General features: G+C 35.6%; 1 protein-coding gene across 5 annotated transcripts in view; it reads right to left on the bottom strand.

Annotated features, from left to right (window-relative positions):
- Positions 1-21866, bottom strand: part of pard3aa (par-3 family cell polarity regulator alpha, a) — a 900153-nt gene that overhangs the window by 471981 nt on the left and 406306 nt on the right. For 4 of the 5 annotated variants that reach the window (XM_039753567.1, XM_039753563.1, XM_039753564.1 and 1 more), the window contains exons 6-7: positions 16782-16873; positions 14087-14170 (exon numbers count right to left, since the gene is read on the bottom strand). In XM_039753567.1, the coding sequence (XP_039609501.1) occupies positions 14087-14170; positions 16782-16873 (176 nt within the window). The remainder of the gene's footprint in view (positions 1-14086; positions 14171-16781; positions 16874-21866) is intronic. The other variant, XM_039753566.1, reaches the window with a different exon arrangement.

Raw genomic sequence — 21866 nt, 5'->3', positions numbered from 1 at the left:
TGAAGTAATAGACCAACTCATTCACCTGGAATTTTATTTTCTAGTTCTTCACGTTCTGATTATCCATCCATCCATCCATCCATTATCCAACCCGCTATATCCTAACTACAGGGTCACGGGGGTCTGCTGGAGCTGCCTGATTTTGTTTGAACAATTATTGCACACTTTCTGTAAATCCAATAAACTTCATTTCACTTCTCAAATATCACTGTGTGTGTCTCCTACATGATATATTTAACTGACATTTTTTATCGTAACAGCCAACGATTTATACAGGAAAATGATGACTATTAACAAGGTTGCCCAAACTTTTGCATCCCACTGTGTATATGTATATGTATATATATATATATATATATATATATATATATAGTGATGGATGGCCGGTACACCCCTTCACCACATCTGCTGGGGGACAAGGGTGGGAAGCCCAGTATCTCCCCCTGGACATTAGATGGCAGCCTCTCTGGGTTGCAGCGATGCCTCAGACTCGCCCAGAGCTTCATGGGGGTTGGAGTTCTGTACAGCTCTGTGGGGTTCCGCAGGCACCGCCAGGGGATGCTGCAACAGGGTCAGCTGGCCCCTTTTCAGCACTGGTTTCGCCTTACCCGGAAGTACAGCCGGATGTCACAATCACCCACCTGGAGCACTTCCAGGTGCCTGATAAAAGGGAGCCAACAACCACCACTCAGTGGCCAGTGGGAGGAGGGAGTTGGGAGGAGGAAGGTGGACAAAGATTGCTGAGGAGTAGGAATGGTGGTGAGAGAAGAGAGTATATTTGGTGCGGATTACTGTGCTTGGGACTGTGTTGTGGCTGTAGGGATTACGGGGAAGACATGCCCTCCAGCTGAAGAAAATAAAAGTTTATTTTACCTGTGCCCTCCATGTCAGGTCAGGTGCTATATAGCATCTTCTTACTATATATATATATATATATATATATATATATATATATATATATATATATGTGTGTGTGTGTGTGTGCGCGTGTGTGTTTACTGAACTTTTATAAACAGCCAAATTTAATCCTGAACATAACTGAAGTTCATTTGATTGTTTTCTCTTTTGGAACACCTCTATTTCCCAGTTTATCTTCAAATTTAATAGTAAGCAGTAAATTGCTGAAGGGTTTAAATTTAAAGCTTAGGTTAGCAAAAGCTGAAAAAAAGGATATTTCAGAATATTAAACATTGGCATTCATCTGAGAACAACAAATCTGTTGCAACCTACTGATGTTCTTCAGCAATTAATGTAAATTAAGCCTTGCAAGTTGAAACTAACAATTTGCACAGGTGTCCCAACTTCTGTTGATTGCTTAAAAATCCTTTGTCAGTCTTAAAGCAGAATTGGAACAGACTGTGTAACTACAGTATATATGTTAGTGGCAATGTGTGAAAAACCAGATATTGTATAAAATACCTAGGAATACAGAATGTGTAACATTTTTAGTCAAAGCATGAAATGTCTGCGCTTATTTAATATGCTATTCACTTTCCCTTGGCATTGAATATAATACTTAGGCATTATACAGAATGACAAATGCTATTTAGGCAAAGTCTGAAAAGTGAATCATGAAAAAGCCTTTATTGAAAAGATATACATGAAAATGAAAAAAGAAACATAAAATAAAACTTAAACAAGGCACAGCCGCGCAATATTTTTGTATTGAAATTGCACATTGTATTTTATTTCCCATGCACTCTGCTGATAAACAAATATTAACTACTGATAGAACATTGATATTGCCTATATATAATTTTCTCTTAAAAATATTTAGCAAAATTGCATAATTATACAGTGCACCTATAAAAATAGAAACATTGACTACTAGAGGAAGTATTTTATACTTTGTCGGTTTGCCTTTTGGCATTGCATAGAATGCCTAGGAAATGTTTGAAATTTTAATCATTTCATTCTTTGACATCCTATTTTCAGCATTCTATAGATTTCCTAAGCATTCTACACAATGCCTAATTTCACACATTGACGGTAACATATATACTTGATGTTTATGTTTTACATATTTTAAAATATTTACAAAACAGTCTGAATGTCTTGCAATTCATACTATTTACAAAATGTTACACGATTGAGTCATGAGAAACAACTGTTCATTGAATTAGGCCAACAGTTACACAATAAACTTGGAAATAAGGAGTTGTTGGTCTTTTGCAATACAGCTACATTTTTTTAATAGATATTTATTATATTATTGAACTTTGTAGGTTTGGATTATTACAGATTATAACTGGACCACTCTATTTAATTTCATTTCTTGAAGGCAAGCCACTCCATTGTTTAACTGGCCATTTATTTAAAATGTATCTGCTGTCGAGAGTTGACGTCCATTCCTGTCTTAGCTCTGAAGAAAACAGTCTTCAAGAACTTTCTACAATTTAGTACTTTTCATTTTCTCCACTTTCTTGAAAGGTTCTGCAGGCCATGAAGATGAAACGTATTCCCTTAAAGTTAAGCTAAAGGAGTGATTAGCTTGTGTGATTTAAAAGTATGTTTAATTTCAGTTGACCAAGCCTTTATGAGTGGTATTTTGTATTAATTCCTTTCTTATAATGGAATTCTTTAATGACACTTTAACAAATTTCAGAGTTAAAACAAATCTTCTAAATTAAAAAAATCATGACCAGCTTTTGTGCCATGTGGATATTTCTAACTTCCCTGATCATGGGGGGGAGGACAACATGGTTTTAGCAGATTTTGTGTGCTGAATAAACCTTTCATTTTTAGGTGATGAACTTGACTCTAGCTCAGAGTTAATGACTGCCTTATATTCCTGACTGATCAATTCCTTTCCATAGCTTAATCTTTAGATATTTTAGATGTTTCACTATCTTTGCTCTTACAACCCTGCCCAACTATTGAATCTTACAAATGCAGCTATGCTGTACCTAAAGTAACATGTACTACTTCAATTGCACATAGGTCAACATGTTCCATGAACTCTGAGCCACTCTATTTGCACTTGACCTCATAATTTTAATTTTTTGATTTTCAGATTTTGCTAATTACATCACAGAGAATATTCTCTTGCTTCTTCAATTATAACACATTTACATTTATCTAAATTTCAAGTTCTAACCAACATTTGAAAATAATCAAAGATGTTTAAAATTTCCTCTCACTACATTAAATTAAAGCCACTGTCTTAAATCAGTGTTGCATTAAAGCTGACATGTTATTAATTTCAACAAGTTAAATGAGACGAGTAAATCTTGTGTGCAGTCCGCCTGGAAATAAGTTGTCCTATTGATTGCGAATGCAAACAGTGGACTTACTCTTCCTTTGGATTCCTCAGAAGGTCAGCTTTTAACAATTCTTGATCCATAAAGCATTTAGTAAGTGTATTAGCTGAACTAAATGTGTTTGCTGTAATTTATCAGTTTAATTGTCTGTCTAACACAAACAAGTTCATTGACACCACTGAGACATTTCACTCGTAAGTGTAAATAAATGAAAAGTGATAAAGTTGAAATAAAGTAGTATAAAAGCTTTTTATGAGCTTCATAAGGCCCTGAAAGTGTGAGCACCATGTAATTACCACTCTAGCTGAGACGGACAAGATTGTACTTTATCTTCATAAACAGTGACACAGTATAAACAGAGCCTGAACGATAAGAGCATTAAGCCCAACTCCCATAATTCCCGACTGAGTCATCACACTCCAAGTTTTCAACACGTACTGGACACCATTTCAGTTATATTTAATTCCTCTGTCAGTTCCTAAAGTTTTTACCTGTCACATGAAATTTCTCACACTTTTCAACTTGAGCAAAGAAAAAGGGCCAGAAAATGTCTGCTAAGGAGCAGATAAGCAGCTAAAACATATGTAGTGATCGCAATTTGTAATACAAAACTGGACTGCATCTTTTAAAAAAAAAAAAATCAGTGTAATAGAGTTCAAAGTGCTTTTCCTCTCCTCCTTCTTCCACTGCACTTCATCCAAATATACAACACTAAAAAGTAAATACACCGAAATCAAGTTTTAAAATATTCAACCTCAGATGTTATTAAAAAATGTAAAAAAAACACAGAACAGACGTACATGGCTTCTTCAAGAAATTTAAAAAATCTATAATGCTTAAACAAGTGGACTAGTACAAAGGTAAATATCACAAAAAGCCTAGCACAAAATATTCAAAGGTAAAAATCAAAACGTATCACAAACAGCATGGCACTAAACAGCCAGAGAGTATTAAAAAAATCCCAAATTACACTGAATTAATAATAACAATGTATACTGTACAGATATCCATAATATTCACAACCAGCTTAAAACAAAATTAAAAATGCAATTCTCAGTATGTCTAAGGATATCTGCAATGCAATAATGGGCTGAGCCCCTGCAATACCTGGGCACTGAACATTCCCAATAAGATCATAGCTTAAGAAGTAGAAAGAAGCCATAAAAGACACATGCACTGCCCCATACAGCCATACTTTGTGTAATTGTTTAGCTGTCTTCAGGCCCATAGACCCTCTACAAATATCACACTAAAGTAGGCTACTTTGAAATGCTTCCAATCCAACTTTCATTTCATCAATAACATTTTTTATAAAATTTTTCCCTTTATGCTGTCACTGGGCACAACATCCAAGAGGCTTGTTTGTCCTTTTGAGAATATAGACAAGTAGTGCCTGGTTTTGACCACATTACAAATTACATTAACTGGCAGGATTCTGCTCTGTCAATGTATATTAGAAGCATGTATAAGTTACGAGCTGCTTAATTCTAACCCAGCTTAATCCTTAAAGTTTAGTGCAGTTGGATGTAATTTTTGTTTGATAGCAATCTTTAAAGAAAAGAAAAAAGAATAATACTCAACCATTAACAGCAATCTGGAAGGTGCAATTGACACAGAAGGGGTTTAGAGATCATAAGGCTGTTTCAAAATGATTAGATTTACAGTTTGTAAAAGAATTAAACTGCTAATTCAAATTTAAAGTCATGAATATAAAGTCCAATAAAGTTCTTACTTGACTGTCTCCCATCGACTAGTGACAGTAGTACAAGATCAACAGACGATCAATACAATATAGTTTTCCATTTGCATGACACACTCTTGTAGTTGGTTGTACAAGTACCTGTTAAGACGTCTTATGACTTGAAGAAAAACATGACCCCTGAATCTGGTAGTGTAATGACTAACAGTCAAGTGCCATTCAGTTATGAATATCAATTCTGAAAAATGAATAAATGTCTGAATGACATGGCCTGTAAGTTTCAGGAACACGCAGAAAGTAAACAGGATTTGAATCAGCAAACCTGTGATTTCCACTTCAACTCCTTAAGACAGCATACAGTTCCGTGCAAAGGTTTGGACATCACCATCAAAGTTACATATTTTTATAAAAATGGTAATGAACTAAACATGGAAAAAAGAGCAAATGTCCTGTTCTGTCATTTTTTGGTCTCTCAGATCTTCTCTTGACCACCACCATGGTTCCCCTTAGGTGCCATTTAGGACTGTGGAAATTGCTAGCTGGAGATGCTTTGGTTTCTTTTTATAGCATTCCTCTGCATTATAGACATTAAGTACTTTAATTTTCAGATCTTTAGGCAGTTGCATAGAAGAGCCCTTGTCTGTTGATTGCTGCAAAATGTTTGAAGAGTCAAATAATTTTTTAGGCTGTGGAATCTTCATCAGTCAATAATTCCTTATGATAATTCTTAACCAGACTAGCACTAATAAGCTACACCAGACCAAACTAACAACCTAACAAGTTCGGAGACTGTGCAACTGAAAAGGTGACCAAACATTTGCAAATTCCATATTTGCTCTTTCAATATATCAAATACATTAGAACGGTACATGAACATTTACATAAAAATACCAGTTTGTTTGCTGTCAAAGTTCTATTTACTAATTTTAACTTCAAATGTCAATAAAAATTTAGCTTGAACTGTATTTTAATTTAGCTAATACAAATCATATTGATAATGCATACTAAAATAAATTAAAAAATCGAGATTAAAATATAATAGTAATTAACAAGCATTATTTACTTTAGAATTACCTCTTTTGATAATGAATAGATTACACTATTATCTTTAAGAACCAGATATAAAGTCATTAAATAGATAACAGTAATAAACTATAGCAGTTAAACTGCTGATCCAATTTTATTGCTTTACTTGGTAAGCCCCATAAACAGTTTTTTATTAATAAATAAAAGCACATTACACTTTCAACTCCATGATTCAAAGTCATTAATGTATGGCTCTGCTTGTTTCTGACTTAATCAAGACATGTACAAGTTAAAAGTAATTCTTTTAAATAAAACTTCAGACCCAGTGCCCAGTGATGCATTGAAAACACCCAAGAGAGCTGAATTAAACTGTGGGTACAGCTGACTTTGGCAATTTGTATAAAATTAATACAGTATAGAACAATAACTGTAGTCCTGAAATAGATTTTAATTAATACACTCTATGAATCAAAATAAAGGCTAGAGATATAGCATAAGGACAAATAAAAATGAAGAACTGTTAGTGTCTAGATGAAAAACTCTAGAATAATACATGCTTTATTGTAGCAGTCGGGAATAGAGTTGAAATTTTATATTTTTAAAGATATCTGATAAAAAAGAAAGCATTGCCTCCAAAGCAAGGACAAGGAACTGCATTATTTAGAACACTTTCGCAAATTGTTTAAATACGCACATGTGTATCAAATAAAAATATTTCACTTAGCTTTTGCTGCCCAGACATCTTTATAATGCTTTTTTCATAGCATGAGACTATCATCGTTAAACTGGGCAGAAAATCAGCAGAGCTGCTTCTGCACTATCAATCTGTATTCTCCCAGCCCTGCAATTCATTCTTCATTCACCAATGCCAAGCTTGTTTATCAACCGTGCACTTCAAGCTCTGTTGCCTCTTCATCATCTTCACCTTTTTTTAACTTCACTGTTTAAACTTAATGGACTTTGATGCCCCTTTATTTTCTTCTACATATCTTTCAGCATCTCTAATTTTTCTGCAGTTGCTGCTTTCCGAAACCTGTTATACTTATTCTTGACCTGTCTTAACGTAGATCAGTAACCACATACATTTATTGGCACAGTTTAGGTCTACTTGGACTTACATAGGTAACAAATGGGGGAAAAAAAACTGCATCAATAATATTTTTTTTCAGTCCATTTTATTAGGGATGTCATAATATTGCAGTGCTTGACAGTGCTGCTTTACAGACAATTCCTATAGTATACTGTAGTATGATCCAATTTATGTGATGAAATTTCTTATTGGCTGCACATGGTATTTACGAGGTGTTCCAGTTTATTCCAATTCAAGCAAGTTCCAGTTATGTTAAATGGTGGCTCTAGACTGGTTAAAAGTGAGATAAGGGGGCCGGGAATGTCTAATTTGATATCTTTTAAACATGGCTGTCACCAGGACAAGCGGATGGAAAGCAAAGTGATCAAGTACCTTACGAGAGGACATGTGTATGTGCATGTAAATTCAGATTATGAAGATGACAATGCCACAGATCACTTGCCAATCGAATTTCTGAATAGCCACAGTGGCTATGTTTTTATTGCAACAAACCAGAGACTGGTTCTACTCCTTTACAAAGATCTGCACTCAATTAACATCTCATTTAGAACCTTAGTTTCTGTACACCCCAGGAAGATTTAAAATGTGTTTGAAATGTTAACCTTTTTCCAATTACATAATTATGGGTAAGAAATTAATTTTGTAAAACTAAAGTTTAAATTGGATGCCATGCAGTTGCATTTGCCTGGCTGTGGATTGTTGACTCATTCAAGGTTTATTTTTTCTTGGTTGCAATACAGCTGGGATAGGCTATTTCTATCAATTACCCAAAAATGAAAAACGTTCAGTTAGTGAATTGATGGAAAACCTGCTGTCTTGGTCTACTAATAACAGCAACACACACAAGATGAGTTTAATACTGATAAAAGTAGCAAAACCAGGATCAGGATGCAATTGCCAAATCTGCTAGAATTATATCAACAAGAAGTCTAGAAAAAAAGAGTATAGCCCTAAAAAAAGAAATATCCCACTACATTCAGAATTTTATCTTTTATCACTAAGGAAAAGATTTAAAATGAAGGGTACAAATTATTGCTTCATTGCAATAGTTGCTAATCTTTTGTCATCATCATCTGGGTGTCATTTATTATAAAATATTTATGCATCAGTTTGATATTAAATCACAGGAAACTACATTGTCTAAGATACTGTACATTATCATTAACAAGAATATCATTGAATGTTTAGTCTATTACCTTCTCAATTACATCTCAAACTACATTAGGTGGTAGATATAACAGAAGAAGGACCCTACCAAATTCAAAACGTTGCAAATTACTAAAAAGTTATTCTAAAAAAAAGAACAGTATAAGAACTTAAATGCAGTTTAAATAAAATAAATAAAATTGCCTCCTTTAAAAAAAAACACTAAAATTATATTCCTAAAAGGAGTGGAAATGTTAAGCTATTTTTACAAAAAAAAAAATCAAAAATGAATAGTAGGGAGAAGGAGATGTGGACTTCATTAAAATGAGTACCCACTTAACTGTAAAATGGGGACACGGTACATACTGTACTTGTCAATGTTTTACTTCATCACAATCTAAAGTCACAGAGGTTAAAGGCATAATAACGTTCATGTTTTTATGTCCAGTGTAAAGTATAATAAAATAAACAAATAAATAAAACACACACAAATTCCATGGTACCTAGGACATAGTGGATTCTACTAAAAGAGCTCATCCTTTCAACTGGCTATATGTACAGTACACTCTCTTCTGGATTCCGTGTCAGCAAACTGCTTCACTTTGAAATCAAAATGGACTAGCTATGGGATTTTTCACCTGAGCGCTTCAAAACGTGACCAGACTTATGGTAACTCTCATTATTCAAATACTTTGCAAAATGTAAGGAGCTAAAAAGAAGAAAGGCTTCACGCTATAGGTTTCATGCTACATCCACAATTATGAAGGTAAGATCCAGACATATTGAAAACTTCTGTCTACTATTACCTTACATGGGACGAATATGTGATTACATTAGGCTTCTTTTTTTAAAAAAAGCAAATGTCTGTGTGTGACCCAGCAGAACAGTGAATGCCAAACTGCTGCTTCATTGTCATCAGTGTCTCAATTTGTTTCCTCAGCTAGAGGATCTCCTGTCTGACAGAGAAGTTTTTATCAACTGCTACGTCGACAACTGCTGGATCCAGAGCTGAAGTGTAGTTGTGATCATTGAGTATTTTATCGTCCTCCTTCTCAGCTGGTGTCTCATCCTCCATCAGTCTCTTTCTCCTCTCCCAAACCCACAGGTTTGAAAGTGGAACAGAGAAATTGTTCCACTCAAACAATGCAGGAACCGCTCCCTTCTTCAACAGTTGTCACTCTGTCCTGAAATCTTCTTTTTTCAAAAATTCTGGCTACAAACTTGGGTATGGGGACTAAGCATAAAGCAATGTCTCTGGATAACAACGATCCATTTAGATCGGGTTTCCGCATTAGAGGGAAATGCATGAAGCTCGACATAAAGGTACACAACTATGTTCAGCTGTAGAGTGATCTGTAGGCTGAAACAAACTTAAGATGGCTATTTCTGAATAGGGTTGTATGAAATTCTTGAGTACCCCTATAACACAAAACACAAACTATAAAATACCAAAGTAAAATAACTGAAGTTGTTTAATTTACCTTATATGAAACACAAACCTGCAGACTTTTTATCTTTCCTGCAGTAAATCCTCCCCTCAACCAGTGAAGTTGCACATCCTTTTCAAGCCCTTTAATGTTAGTGAAGCCATGTCTTAGGCTTCCTATCCTGAATGTCACTCAGAAACTATTTGGATAAGGACACATTTACAGAGTCCTCCTATATATACATCGTCAAACACAGGTACCCCTAGATGTATTTTCTTCTTTTATAATAATCTCATTACCTTTTTGTCATGTGTGGTGATTCCAAGATATTCTTAGCATCAAGCAAAATCTACATACAATCTGATTGAATCCCCTTTGGAGTTGACTATTCCTCAAGTCCTCTGCTCTGTGCAAATGGTAGCCGTCAGCCAGTTATCATATCATAATGAATATTTTCTCAAATTTACACAATGTCATTTACTTAGAAGCCTCAGGACAACATCCAACCAACTTATGCCTTTTGCTGCAAGGCTCATTTATGGTCAGGCTACCTTGAAACAATTAAAATATCAAAACTTCATGAATATAGATGTCAAATGAATGCCTACAGTCAGAATATGTTAAAGACAGAGGGCAGTTTAGCTGGTCAGCGCTTTTAATTATAGTAACATTCATACACATAATAGTATGTATTTGATGAAACTGATGAAGTGTCATGCTTCTCTCCTAAGTAAATGGATGCATTTCTTAATTATTTCTGGAAGCATTCTTTATTGTGATAGAAACATACATAAAAACACAACTTATTTTCATCACAATAACAATAAACCATAGACATAATAAGAAATTAACAGTCACTCTCAAACACATAATTATTAAGTGTGCAATTATTCTGATTTATTATTATTGGGCAATATGCAGTAGCATATAGTGTTGGAGTCCATATTCCACAGTTGCTGTCCATTCATTCTGCATTTCTCTCTCAATTACTAGATTTTGTTGGTAGATGCACTACAATAAGTTAAATACCTGTTACCAACACTACACGTCTATATCACAGAATTATGATAACGTGAGTAGTCCGGCAGCCTTACTGACCTAGTGTCCGAGATATCAAGCTCAACTGTTGATTGACAAGTTTGTCCTTGTCGGCATGGATTCTTCTCCAGGTATTCTGACTTTCCTTCAATGCTGCTAGGATAGGCCTCTATTCTGCTGTTACACTGAATCAGATCAAGCATGTGTCACTGATTTTATGGCCAAAAACTGATGAAGAATGCTTGAATAATAGGAAAAAAGTTAAGCTCTATAATCTGTAGCTGTTGAACATTACTCACAATACTGTTAAGGCATAGTGTTCTAGCCACAGCTTCATTCCACCAATCATGTACAACTCCAAAGAATCATTGTTGTGATTGGGAGTTTTAATCACATAAAAAAACATACACAGTTTAAATGGAAGAATTGAGGATTTGTTGAGAACAGCTGAAAGAGCTCCCAAGATCCCAACTCATTGAACGTTCTCATGTAGCCCAGACTTGGTTATAATCTGCGGTCACCTGTGCTGTTATTGCAAATCAACTTCAGCCCTCACAATTATGCAAATGCCATTTTATTGAAATTAAAAAATAGAAATCAAGGACAAGTGGACAACAACCTCCAAAAGAAAGCTTTCAGAATGAAGAGAAAACCTTTAAGTTACTCCTTTTAAAATAAATCATACTTACTTTAGTAGCAAAAAAATACAACTGTATCACCAAAAATGATGTGATTTCTGAATGTTTCACTATTTAGCTTTATAAGCAGCTTTACAGAATTTTAAACTCAATACTTACAGCGCTAACTGGATTTTTTTTTTACCCTTCCTGGTTATTAAGTGAGCTAAACATTTTCCAAAAATACACTTCAAAGACCATTCCACGTTCTCATATGGTATGTATTGTAATACTGCTGAGTATTATAATTTCATACTTGAAAAATTGCTGTAGTTCCTATTAGAAGAACATGTGCATTATGGGGAAAAAGCAGCATCTTAGAGTTTTAACATTGCATACACTTGCACACATTAGACTTTTGAAGGAAAATAAAAACTTTCTGCTCTTTAAGTTATTCATAGATATAAATGAATGAGTACTAAAGTTACAGCAAGACAGGCCAGCAGATTTCAGTCATGCATTAGCACAGTACACTGGTCATTACTCCTCACAACCATCAATTTTACTAAACCTTGGTTGACCTAACTTTTTAGTTCTGTACTTTTTATTTAAAGGTTAACATCTTCCTAAAGCAATTTACAAGTTCAGCATATAACCCATCCATTTTCAAACTCTGCTTAACCTAATTGCAGGATTAAGCAGTGTCAGCATCTATTTCAAAAGCATTTGGTGAATGGAAAGAGTGAACTCAGAAAGGAAACTAGCTCATTTCGAAGCACATTTAAGTACAAACCAATACTCACTCATAGCAGGACATTTTACAGTCACCCTTTAGCTATATAGTACAATTCTGTATAAGAACACAGCAGAATCACTTTTAGAATAAAAAAGACAGTCACTATAGAATATGCATGGTAATATAAAACACAATTGCATTTTCAATGGCTGTTTAGTTAGTCACAGCTACACTATTAATTTAAAATGATTACAAGTGCTAACAAATACACAAATTGGTGCAGATGACTGATTAAAAATTAAAATGAATGCCCGGAATTCTTTGAACTATGACCTTCATTTATCTTTATACTCGACAGTGATTTTAATTTTACATAACAGGTAAGTTAAGCTGCCACTCAACTAAACCACTGGTCCAAATGAAGATTTTAATTACTCTTAGAGACATTTTAACTTTAGCACTCCTTTCTGAACTAGGTCAACACAATTCTAAATGACTGTATTGGCAAGGTTTAATTACACCTATAGAGAGCCATCATTAATTGCCTAATTTTTGGATTTCTTCTCTTTAATTTGTCATGACTAATACTATCAGGAAACAAAGGCCTCTGACTCCATTGATCTAAGAATTATAGAAGATCTGCTCCTAAACCAGGGCGGCACGGTGGCGCAGTGGTAGCGCTGCTGCCTCGCAGTTAGGAGACCTGGGTTCGCTTCCCGGGTCCTCCCTGCGTGGAGTTTGCATGTTCTCCTCGTGTCTGCGTGGGTTTCCTCCCACAATCCAAAGACATGCAGGTTAGGTGGATTGGCGATTCTAAATTGGCCCTAGTGTGTGCTTGGTGTGTGGGTGTGTTTGTGTGTCCTGCAGTGGGTTGGCACCCTGCTCAGGATTGGTTCCTGCCTTGTGCCCTGTGTTGGCTGGGATTGGCTCCAGCAGACCCCTGTGACCCTGTATTCGGATTCAGCGGGTTAGAAAATGGATGGATGGATGGATGCTCCTAAACCATGTCAAGTTCATTATGCAAGAAGGTAAATGTGGTAGAATCTATTGAAGTTTTTCATAAGCTGTTCCAGACTGTGATGGTAAAGTAGGAGTAGAGTTCTTAAAGATTCTGTGCTACTGCTCAGGCTATATCTACACCTTCACCTATAGTCATCTACCATACTGTATAGTCATCTACTGCTTCTAAGGCTCCAGAGCAGACAGCAAAGTTTAATGGAACTATAAGTGAGGGTGATGCCTTGAGGTATACCAGGAGAGGAGATCTAAGATACTCTATTCAATTTAATCTCTTAGCTGGCCTTAGAGCAACTGGAAAGTCCCTAGAAGTACCTTAAGACTGTTGCTACTTCAACCCACATCAGGAAAAGTCAATGGAGAGCAAAATCTGTTGAAGGGATATTCTCAATGAAAATGGTAGTATTAAAGTACATCAGAGAAAAAGTAAGTATGAATATCGGGACTAAGTGAACATTAAGGGACACACATATTGAATTGAATGAGCATTTATCATTCATTTTCTTTTCATTATTTATTAAGCAACCTTTTTTAAATTCAACTAGTTAAACATTGTTCAACCCTCATAAGACTCATCAACGATGTACTTTTGCTGCAATACAAAAACAAAGCCTCTTAAACAAATGATAAATGAATTGTGGATTGTACTGTTAAAACGGTTAACAGAAGGTCAAGCTTTTAAGGCACATATGGCCAACTTAAGTAGGAAAAGGTAAAGTTATATTTGCCAAAATAAATTTTAACTATTATGCAAACAAAACTTTGTGTGTGATACATAGTAAAACGAGTGTGTTGGGATTCCAAAGACAACCCCCTTGCCATCTAGCAACAAGATAAGCTGATTAATTCTTCCTTTTTAAATTAGAAAAGGACAATATGTAATAAAATCTTTCAAGTATAATAAAGGATGCACAAGATAATCTATTCTTTTTTTGATTAGAAAATAACATTTGCAATCAAATCATTGAAGTATAAATTCTACATTTTAAATAACTGAGTGAAAGCCAAGCCAAGAACACAAAAAAATTACCTTCCACCTCGGGCACTGAAAGGTACAACATGGATTCCCAGAGGCCCACCACTGTTGGAGACTTCCACCAGCTTTAGCATATCACTGTGAGACAATGATGAATGGTGAACATGAGCGTGAAGAGAAAAATTACATCAGAAATTAAGGGAAAAGAAAATGGCATGAAAATGAAATGAATCAAACCCCTTAAGAATAGCAGGGTGGTATTGGGTGAAGGGAGGGAGGTTTAAACAAACAATTGGCAACTGTTCAATGACTATGGATGTTATCAATGGTACTTCACAGATGAGGCATTTTCACAGTGTGGATTCAAACCTCAGTTTAAACAAATTATACTGAAGTGGTTTGCATGTTCATTTAAACAATGTCTACAATAAAGAAAAAGTGCTTTTAGATTTTAGAAAAAAAAATAAACACTAGTCATCAAAAATTAAAAAATGTTTTTTAGACTCTGACCTTGTACCTGTGGTTTCAAAGCTGATACTTTAAGAATGGACTAAGTGCAAAGCTAGTCTTTTTCATGTAGATTTCTTTTTTAATGTACCAACATAATTAATCTAAACCCATCACGCTGAGCTTCCTTAGACAGCATTACTGATTATTAATATTACTCCTGCTTTCCACTCTTAACCATTTTCAGAAAACTGAAGGGGAAAGTTACTAATTTGTTGAGGTCCATATCTGTTTATCGTGCAGTCTGAAAATTACTCTGCCCATTCTGTATCAGCTCAAAAATAAAACTAATTTGTGCCGGCATTCAAAAAAAAAAAAAAAATAAGTGTACCAGGCTACATTGGAAATGCTTTGTGGTGAGAGATGCCAAAGTAATAATTTGTGGTACCTTAAAATGAAAGTCACAAATATATTAAAATAAAGTATACTTTCATCAACTTTTCATGCCTTGTAAAATGCAGCTCAGTTTACGACAAGGCACCGAAACTGTACATTAAACATGTAGTGGCATCCTGTTGATTTTAATGTATACCCAATCTGTTTTAAAATACTTTAAATAATTTTCAAACACATTTTATAATGCTAAAGAATTTACTTCAACACACCTTAAATACATTTTCAGATATTTAAATAATACATTACTATGCAATGCAAGAGACTACTTGTAGTAAAATATCTTGTGTTGCAGGACAAAATATCAGATACCTTAAAATGGACTAGAAATGCATCTGAGTAATTTCAAAATGAATAGGAAGATACTGTGAGTGTCCACTTTATTAAGTACGCCTGCCCTTATCTACTTATTCAGTTAGACTTTGATATACAGTTGAAAAAACAGTTTGTGAACCCTTTGGAAATACCTGAATTTCTACATTAATTACTCATAAAGCTAGGCCACAATAAAATACAAACACTAACTGCTTAAGATGATAGCACATTACACACTTGCACTTTGTTTTGCCAACGCTGGACACACAGTTTAAGTATTCACAGTCCAGGCTGGAAAAAGTATGTAAATCCTTGTTTCTGTAACAACAGAATCTCTTCTCTTAACAGTGATGTCCACAAAACATGAGTGAAGAAGCATATCAGACTTTTACAACAATTTCAGTACTGTTTTGTTTGTTTGTATTTCTCACATCCTTTGCCTAAACAGTGCACTTCACTACAGGTCAGAACACAGAAACTCAACTGGGGAGACGTTTAAACTTTGTTCTTGGCTAATCCAGAACATAGATCTTCTTCTGTTAAATCCATTCTCTTATTCTTTTAATCCTATGTTTCAGGACCAAAACTTAAGGCAGCAATGCTTTCCCAATCCATGATACTCCTTCCATCACAGTTAATATTTGGTATGAGGTTTTGAAGTTGGTGTATGTGTAAATGGATTTTTCCTCGCAAATTTAGTTCCTCATATTTCTTTGTACGAGTGCAGCTTTCACAACACAGAACACTGTTACATAAATATTGCAGAATATCCAGATGATAAGCAATGTTTCCTGTGGATACGTGCAATATTCTCTGCGGTGTCCTCCCATGAACACTACTGTTGAGTGTTTTTCTTATAATGGACAGATAAACACAAACTCTGGTAAGTTCAGGAGATATCTGAAGGTCCTTTGCTGTTACCCTAGGGTTCATTTTCACATTCTTCATTATTGCATGCTGTGTTGTTGCTGCAACCTTTGTGAATCTTAAACCACAAGGCAGCTTGTTCAAGTCACTGAGTGACCCTGACCAAATTATTTAACCTGCCTACATTCTGATTATTGTAATAAATTAATGTAAACAATTATAAAGTTCACTAATTTTGTAATTCACCTTGAAAACCAAAACACTGTTGGCAATCGGGTGCTGACTTTCTTGGCAAAGGTATAATGATGTTTGAAGTGAAGGTCTACCAAAGCTGTTATGCAACAACTAAGGAAAACACTGGATTGGCACAAGCCAGGATGCCTTTACTACACTTTACATACATTTTGTATGTATAATTTAGTTCTAAAGATAAATGGGTAGAGGTACCCAATGAAGTGGACACTAATTGTATTTAAAAAGTTTGATATTGTGGTTTTTCTAAATAGAGTTCTGTATTCACAGACAACGTGAACACCTCAGTCACTTTTCTTTGGAATTTATTCGGGGGGAGGACAGGGCTGAAATATATTTTGTAACATTAACTAACATGGTCCAAACTGCATGTGTGTGTGTGTTACTATGGCAAAAAAAACAACAGGGGGCTTACTCAAGAGACAGTGTGGAGTTGTGTTCCAAGCAGGAATCTGCACGGCCTACAGGATCAATCCGACCATTCTCTGCCTCCACTCCCTCTTCCTCCTGCAAAAGAAATTAGAAGACAGTGTGAACCCAAAGCACATTTGTCTATTTATCCCTATTTTTTTTGGAAAAAGTGTAACATGGTCACGCTAAACATGCCACAATGCATCTTCCATTGTTTTTTGCGTTTTTTTATTATGACAATTCACATTAAGATTTACTTCATTCCCAACTTGATACAGTGTAACTCTCATCACCACAACTAACCACAACTAATTTTGTTGCTTTTGTTAAATAGATGAATGCCTTTCTGTTTTTGCTGACTAGTATACTTCGGATAAAGACTTCAGTTTAACATTAGCATCCAATAAGCAAAATGCACATCTAGCATCTCTGTTCCCCTAAACTTCACCCCTGGCTTTGAAGAGAGCTTTTAAAAGAACTGCCTCTGTGAGCTTTTTATCTTTTTACCCTGCACTGTATAAGCTTGCTTATTCAAATGCTATTTGTATGATAACGTTTGGATGGCTCTTGTTTTAATTATGCTTTCCTTTTGCTAATAGTTCAAGTTTCACTTTGAGGTCAAGTACTTCCTTTCTTCACAAAGTCAGTGACAGGTTTCAAACTGCTGTTCACATTGCACACTTCATCCTAATTATTCTGTCCTGTTGCTGGCAAAGCTATTCTCATTATGTTAATTTTACACCCAATGCTTTTTACTGGATAGCATTTTATTCATTACTCGATTATTTAAAGCACTTTCTGATGACAGCAACCATGACAGGAACTCAAAAAACTAAATGCTGAATGAACAGTATTATGAACAAATGATTTTGAGAAAGTCTTCCCGGATTTCAAGTTACAGTGCCTCTCTCACTGTTTATTTCTTTGAAAACCTCACTGATCCATATTCTCACGTTTCCAAAGCAGATGTCTAACATTTTATAAAGTGCTCTTCACGTCAACGTCTCATGTTATTTTCAGTGAAATAAATCTAATTACACTCGGCTGGCAGGGCCACAATAGCTTCAGTATTTCTTGTGCTTCTAAGGCAAGAGGAGCTGATAAAGATGCACTGAGTGACAACATTTTCTTCAAAAAGTTCAGAACATTAAAGTAGACAAGTTGATCGATGGAATGGGGCTTGCTTACCATTCGAATCAATAAACCTACGTCAAAACAATGAGTTTAATCTTTTGTTTGTTTTTTTTTTCTTTTCTTCCTCTAACACAAAATTTGGATTATAAAACTCTAAATTGTTACTGGGTCACAATACATCATTATGTGCAGCTTAGACACTGAGCAAAGGCAGGCCCCCCACCTTTGGTCCCAATGGTAAATACTACACTTTTGGGAGTATATAGACAGGGTTTCACACTGGTGAGCGCATGTTTTTGCTGAATTATAGTACATGACCATCCATTACAAATAGTGTTATTTGAGCTATTTAGAAACCTGCAACCTCAGGCCGAACAAAGCATTACCTGAAATCTATTTTAAAAATGTGATCCTTCTGCTTCAGGTCAATTCTCATAAGACTGAGATTTTGGGTATCTGACTACTTTTACAAAAACAGTAGCTTTGAGTATTTGCTGCAAATTAACATTAATTTGTTTATTGCGCGGACATTTTTAAAATGCTAAAAAATGAAGACATCAATGTTAGTATTAGCGGCCTCATTTCCATCCATCCATGTTCCAAAATTATTTGTCTTCATATCAATAACTATTCTGCTAAACAGGTTAAAAGAGAAATACGGTTACATTAAATTTCCCTCAAAAATCTTACTAAATGACAACTGTCTTAAGCTAAGTACCAGATTTAATGTGCAGTACCTCCCACAGTCCAATGACATGCAGGTTAGGTGGATTGGCGATTCTAAATTGGCCCTAGTGTGTGCTTGGTGTGTGGGTGTGTTTGTGTGTGTCCTGCGGTGGGTTGGCACCCTGCCCAGGATTGGTTCCTGCCTTGTGCCCTGTGTTGGCTGGGATTGGCTCCAGCAGACCCCCGTGACCCTGTATTCGGATTCAGCAGGTTAGAAAATGGATGGATGGATGAATTATACAGTCACCATGTGTCAGTGACTTAATCACAAGCCAACGACTAAAATAATCCACTGTGTAAAAAAACTGCTTTTACCAGTACAACACTGTGAGAAGAAAAAGTATAGCAAGACATGAACTTAACCTATGACAGAATGATTGGAATGGTTTCAGGAGAAGGAAACCAGGCTAACACTGGGAAAGGAAACCCAAACAGTCATAAAGAAAATATGTCTGCTCCACGTAGAAAGGGAGACTAGGCCCATCATCAGACTTGCTTCAGGCTCAAGAATGCTAAAGCCAGTCCCAACAGCATTGATAGTCTGGGGGTTAAGAGCCGTATATGGACATTTGTGGATATTTGCTGTCCACAATCCTTTAGACAAATTTCTAAGTTTCAGTTGTCATTAGTTCACTGAGGACTGTGCAAGGGTGAAGCTTTAAAATACTGTACAAAAATATTAAGGGAAGAGGGAGAAAACATGCCAATGCAATTTAAGAACCAGGTCCACACAAAAAGAAGAGGACAATAAAACCACAAAACTCAACAAGTCAGTAAATGCATACATGATTCAACATTCATGTTTGTTCATAGGTTTAGCTGACAGATCTGAAAGTTGGACCATTTAACAGTCAGTCAGTTCCACAGTTTTGCTATCAGTGAGTTATATAATTAAAAATAAAGTGATAACAGAATGCAAAACACACAGCACTTTACAATGTAATGTAGTAAAAATACAGCTCAAATAGGCTTGTGGCATTCACAATCTTTCACAGACAGCAGAGTTTAATTCTATGGATTGATGTGCTGCTGTTTGATGTGGAGAGTCTGTGATTAACTGTAGTTCAACTTTCTTAAACATCCAATTCAGACCTTGCTGATGAGCAAGTCTGGAGCTTTACCAATAAATGGTAGTATCAGAGAAATACTGAATCATTACAAATCTGGAGACACTGTAGCCATGAGGATGTTTTTAGTGATACTGAGTTTACTCTGTGCTTATGTGCCACTTACATTAATTTAATTTCCTTCTTTTTCCAGTTTTATGGTTAACCATCTTCAAGCAGGAGGAGAAGTGAGCTGGTGTAACAAAGGTGCAGCTTATGCACATCTTCCTCCAGTGTTTGACTAATTTAATCAGGTATTCATTTTGCCAACAGAAGCGGTTGCTGAATGAGTAAAAGAAGAAAACATACAAAATATACAAGCTGAACTACCTCTCTCAAGGTAAAAATGAAACAGAAAACTAATCTGTAATTGAAGCCACAGTGTTTCTCTGTTTTACGACAGTCCACAGCTTGGCTGATGAGAGATTTTAAATTTCAAAAATCTTCATTGCACACTGTACTTGAGTTATCTCAACAAAAAAGGTATTTAAGATGTTTCAATCTCAGTGTAGAACACGTGTGCCAAATTTCAACACCACTAGTCTACTGGGAACCAATTTGCTTCTTGCACAATAGTGATCGTAATAAGTACTTTTTCACATACTGTATATGCACCTAGAAATGGCAAAATAATTGCAGGTAGTTCAGAAATTCACACTGTCTCCATTATCTAACTAATTTCCTGCAGGGCCAAAGCCTTTCCCAACAGCATGAGCTGCACAACAAAAAACAGTTTATGACCTGCTGCTGTGAATTTCCCCTTGGGATTAATAAAGTATCTATCTACCTATCTATCTAAACACAGAGCATGATTACATACAATACTCATTACTCTGAATTAGCCAGCTATGGAGTGTAAAGCCAAGGTGCATGCTTTTAGAAACGCCACGGCATACAAAGGAAGAACATGCAAACTCCATACAGACAGTGCCCAACATGAGATCTGAACCCTGGGATCAGCAGCATTGAACAGCAGTAAAAACTGTCCTACCCTGCCATAAAATAAAATCAAGTACAATTTTAAAATCTGCACAGACTTGCTGCTTTATAGCTGTGGATGGATAAGTAAGGTTGATGCAAAATATATATTGTGAATAAAATTGGTCAGAAAAAAGGTGGAAATACAAGGGCAGTTGCTGACACTCTGAGTACAGTTTAAATATAATACTCCACACTAGAAATAATGTTAACGGTAAAACATGGAGGTTCTGTTCAGTGAACCTCTACGGAAATGATGAAAAGTTATAATAATAAGGAAAAAATAAAAATGCTACAATCAACCAAGTTTTAAACTCCAAAGAGACACATCACTTAATACTTAATAGGAAGCATCATTTTACATCTGTTCTAGCATTTTACATTTATTTTTTTGTGGCTTATCATCGTAAATCAAAACTAATCTTAAAGATTTAGTTAAACACGACAATCTAAACCTGCATTCCCTAATGGATCACAGCAAAAATAGCACGAACTCTGGAGCCGCTGTATCTGTGTCTACAGACAATTAAATGTTACCTTTAAGCTCACTCACACTTCACATAATGACTGAATTTAAAGTGATAGCAGCCATGAGTTAGATATTTTAAAACAGCTCTGAGCAAAGTCCATCTTCTCCAGAAAGACTGAAAAGAACAATACTAAAAGAATAGAAAAACTTACGTACAATGGGGCTCATCACTGATAAGCGTTTTCTTTTTGTCTGTAAATATGTCTACCCATGCCACACAGTGCTTCTGCAAGTCTACCAATGCTATTCTAATAAGATAGGTAAATAAAACTGAGTTAAGAGATTAGATCCAAGAAAACTAACTTTGAAAAGCTTCATTTTAAGAAGTAAGTTGGTTAAAGGCAAACATAAATTATCATATATAATTATCTTCTGGTTTGTACTGCTTCCTCTTCAAACCCGGTCCCCCTCACACGCAGCCCACATGGCATTTCTCGATTCCAATTCCTCCTCTTCCAAACCTTTCCCCACGCTGGCTGCGGCCTCTCATACACCCCCACATCACTTTTCTCAATTCCTATTTCTCCTTCGGACTACCGCATTCCCTGCTCCTCTCTCAAGACCCCATTGGTGTCACGTCACTGCCCTATATCTATCCTGACCGTGTGACTTTTCA

This window comes from Polypterus senegalus, chromosome 5 (genome assembly GCF_016835505.1).
Source record: "Polypterus senegalus isolate Bchr_013 chromosome 5, ASM1683550v1, whole genome shotgun sequence".
NCBI classification, from domain to species: domain Eukaryota; kingdom Metazoa; phylum Chordata; class Cladistia; order Polypteriformes; family Polypteridae; genus Polypterus; species Polypterus senegalus.
Note: the sequence above shows the minus strand (reverse complement) of the source record. Positions and strands in the feature narration are given on the sequence as shown.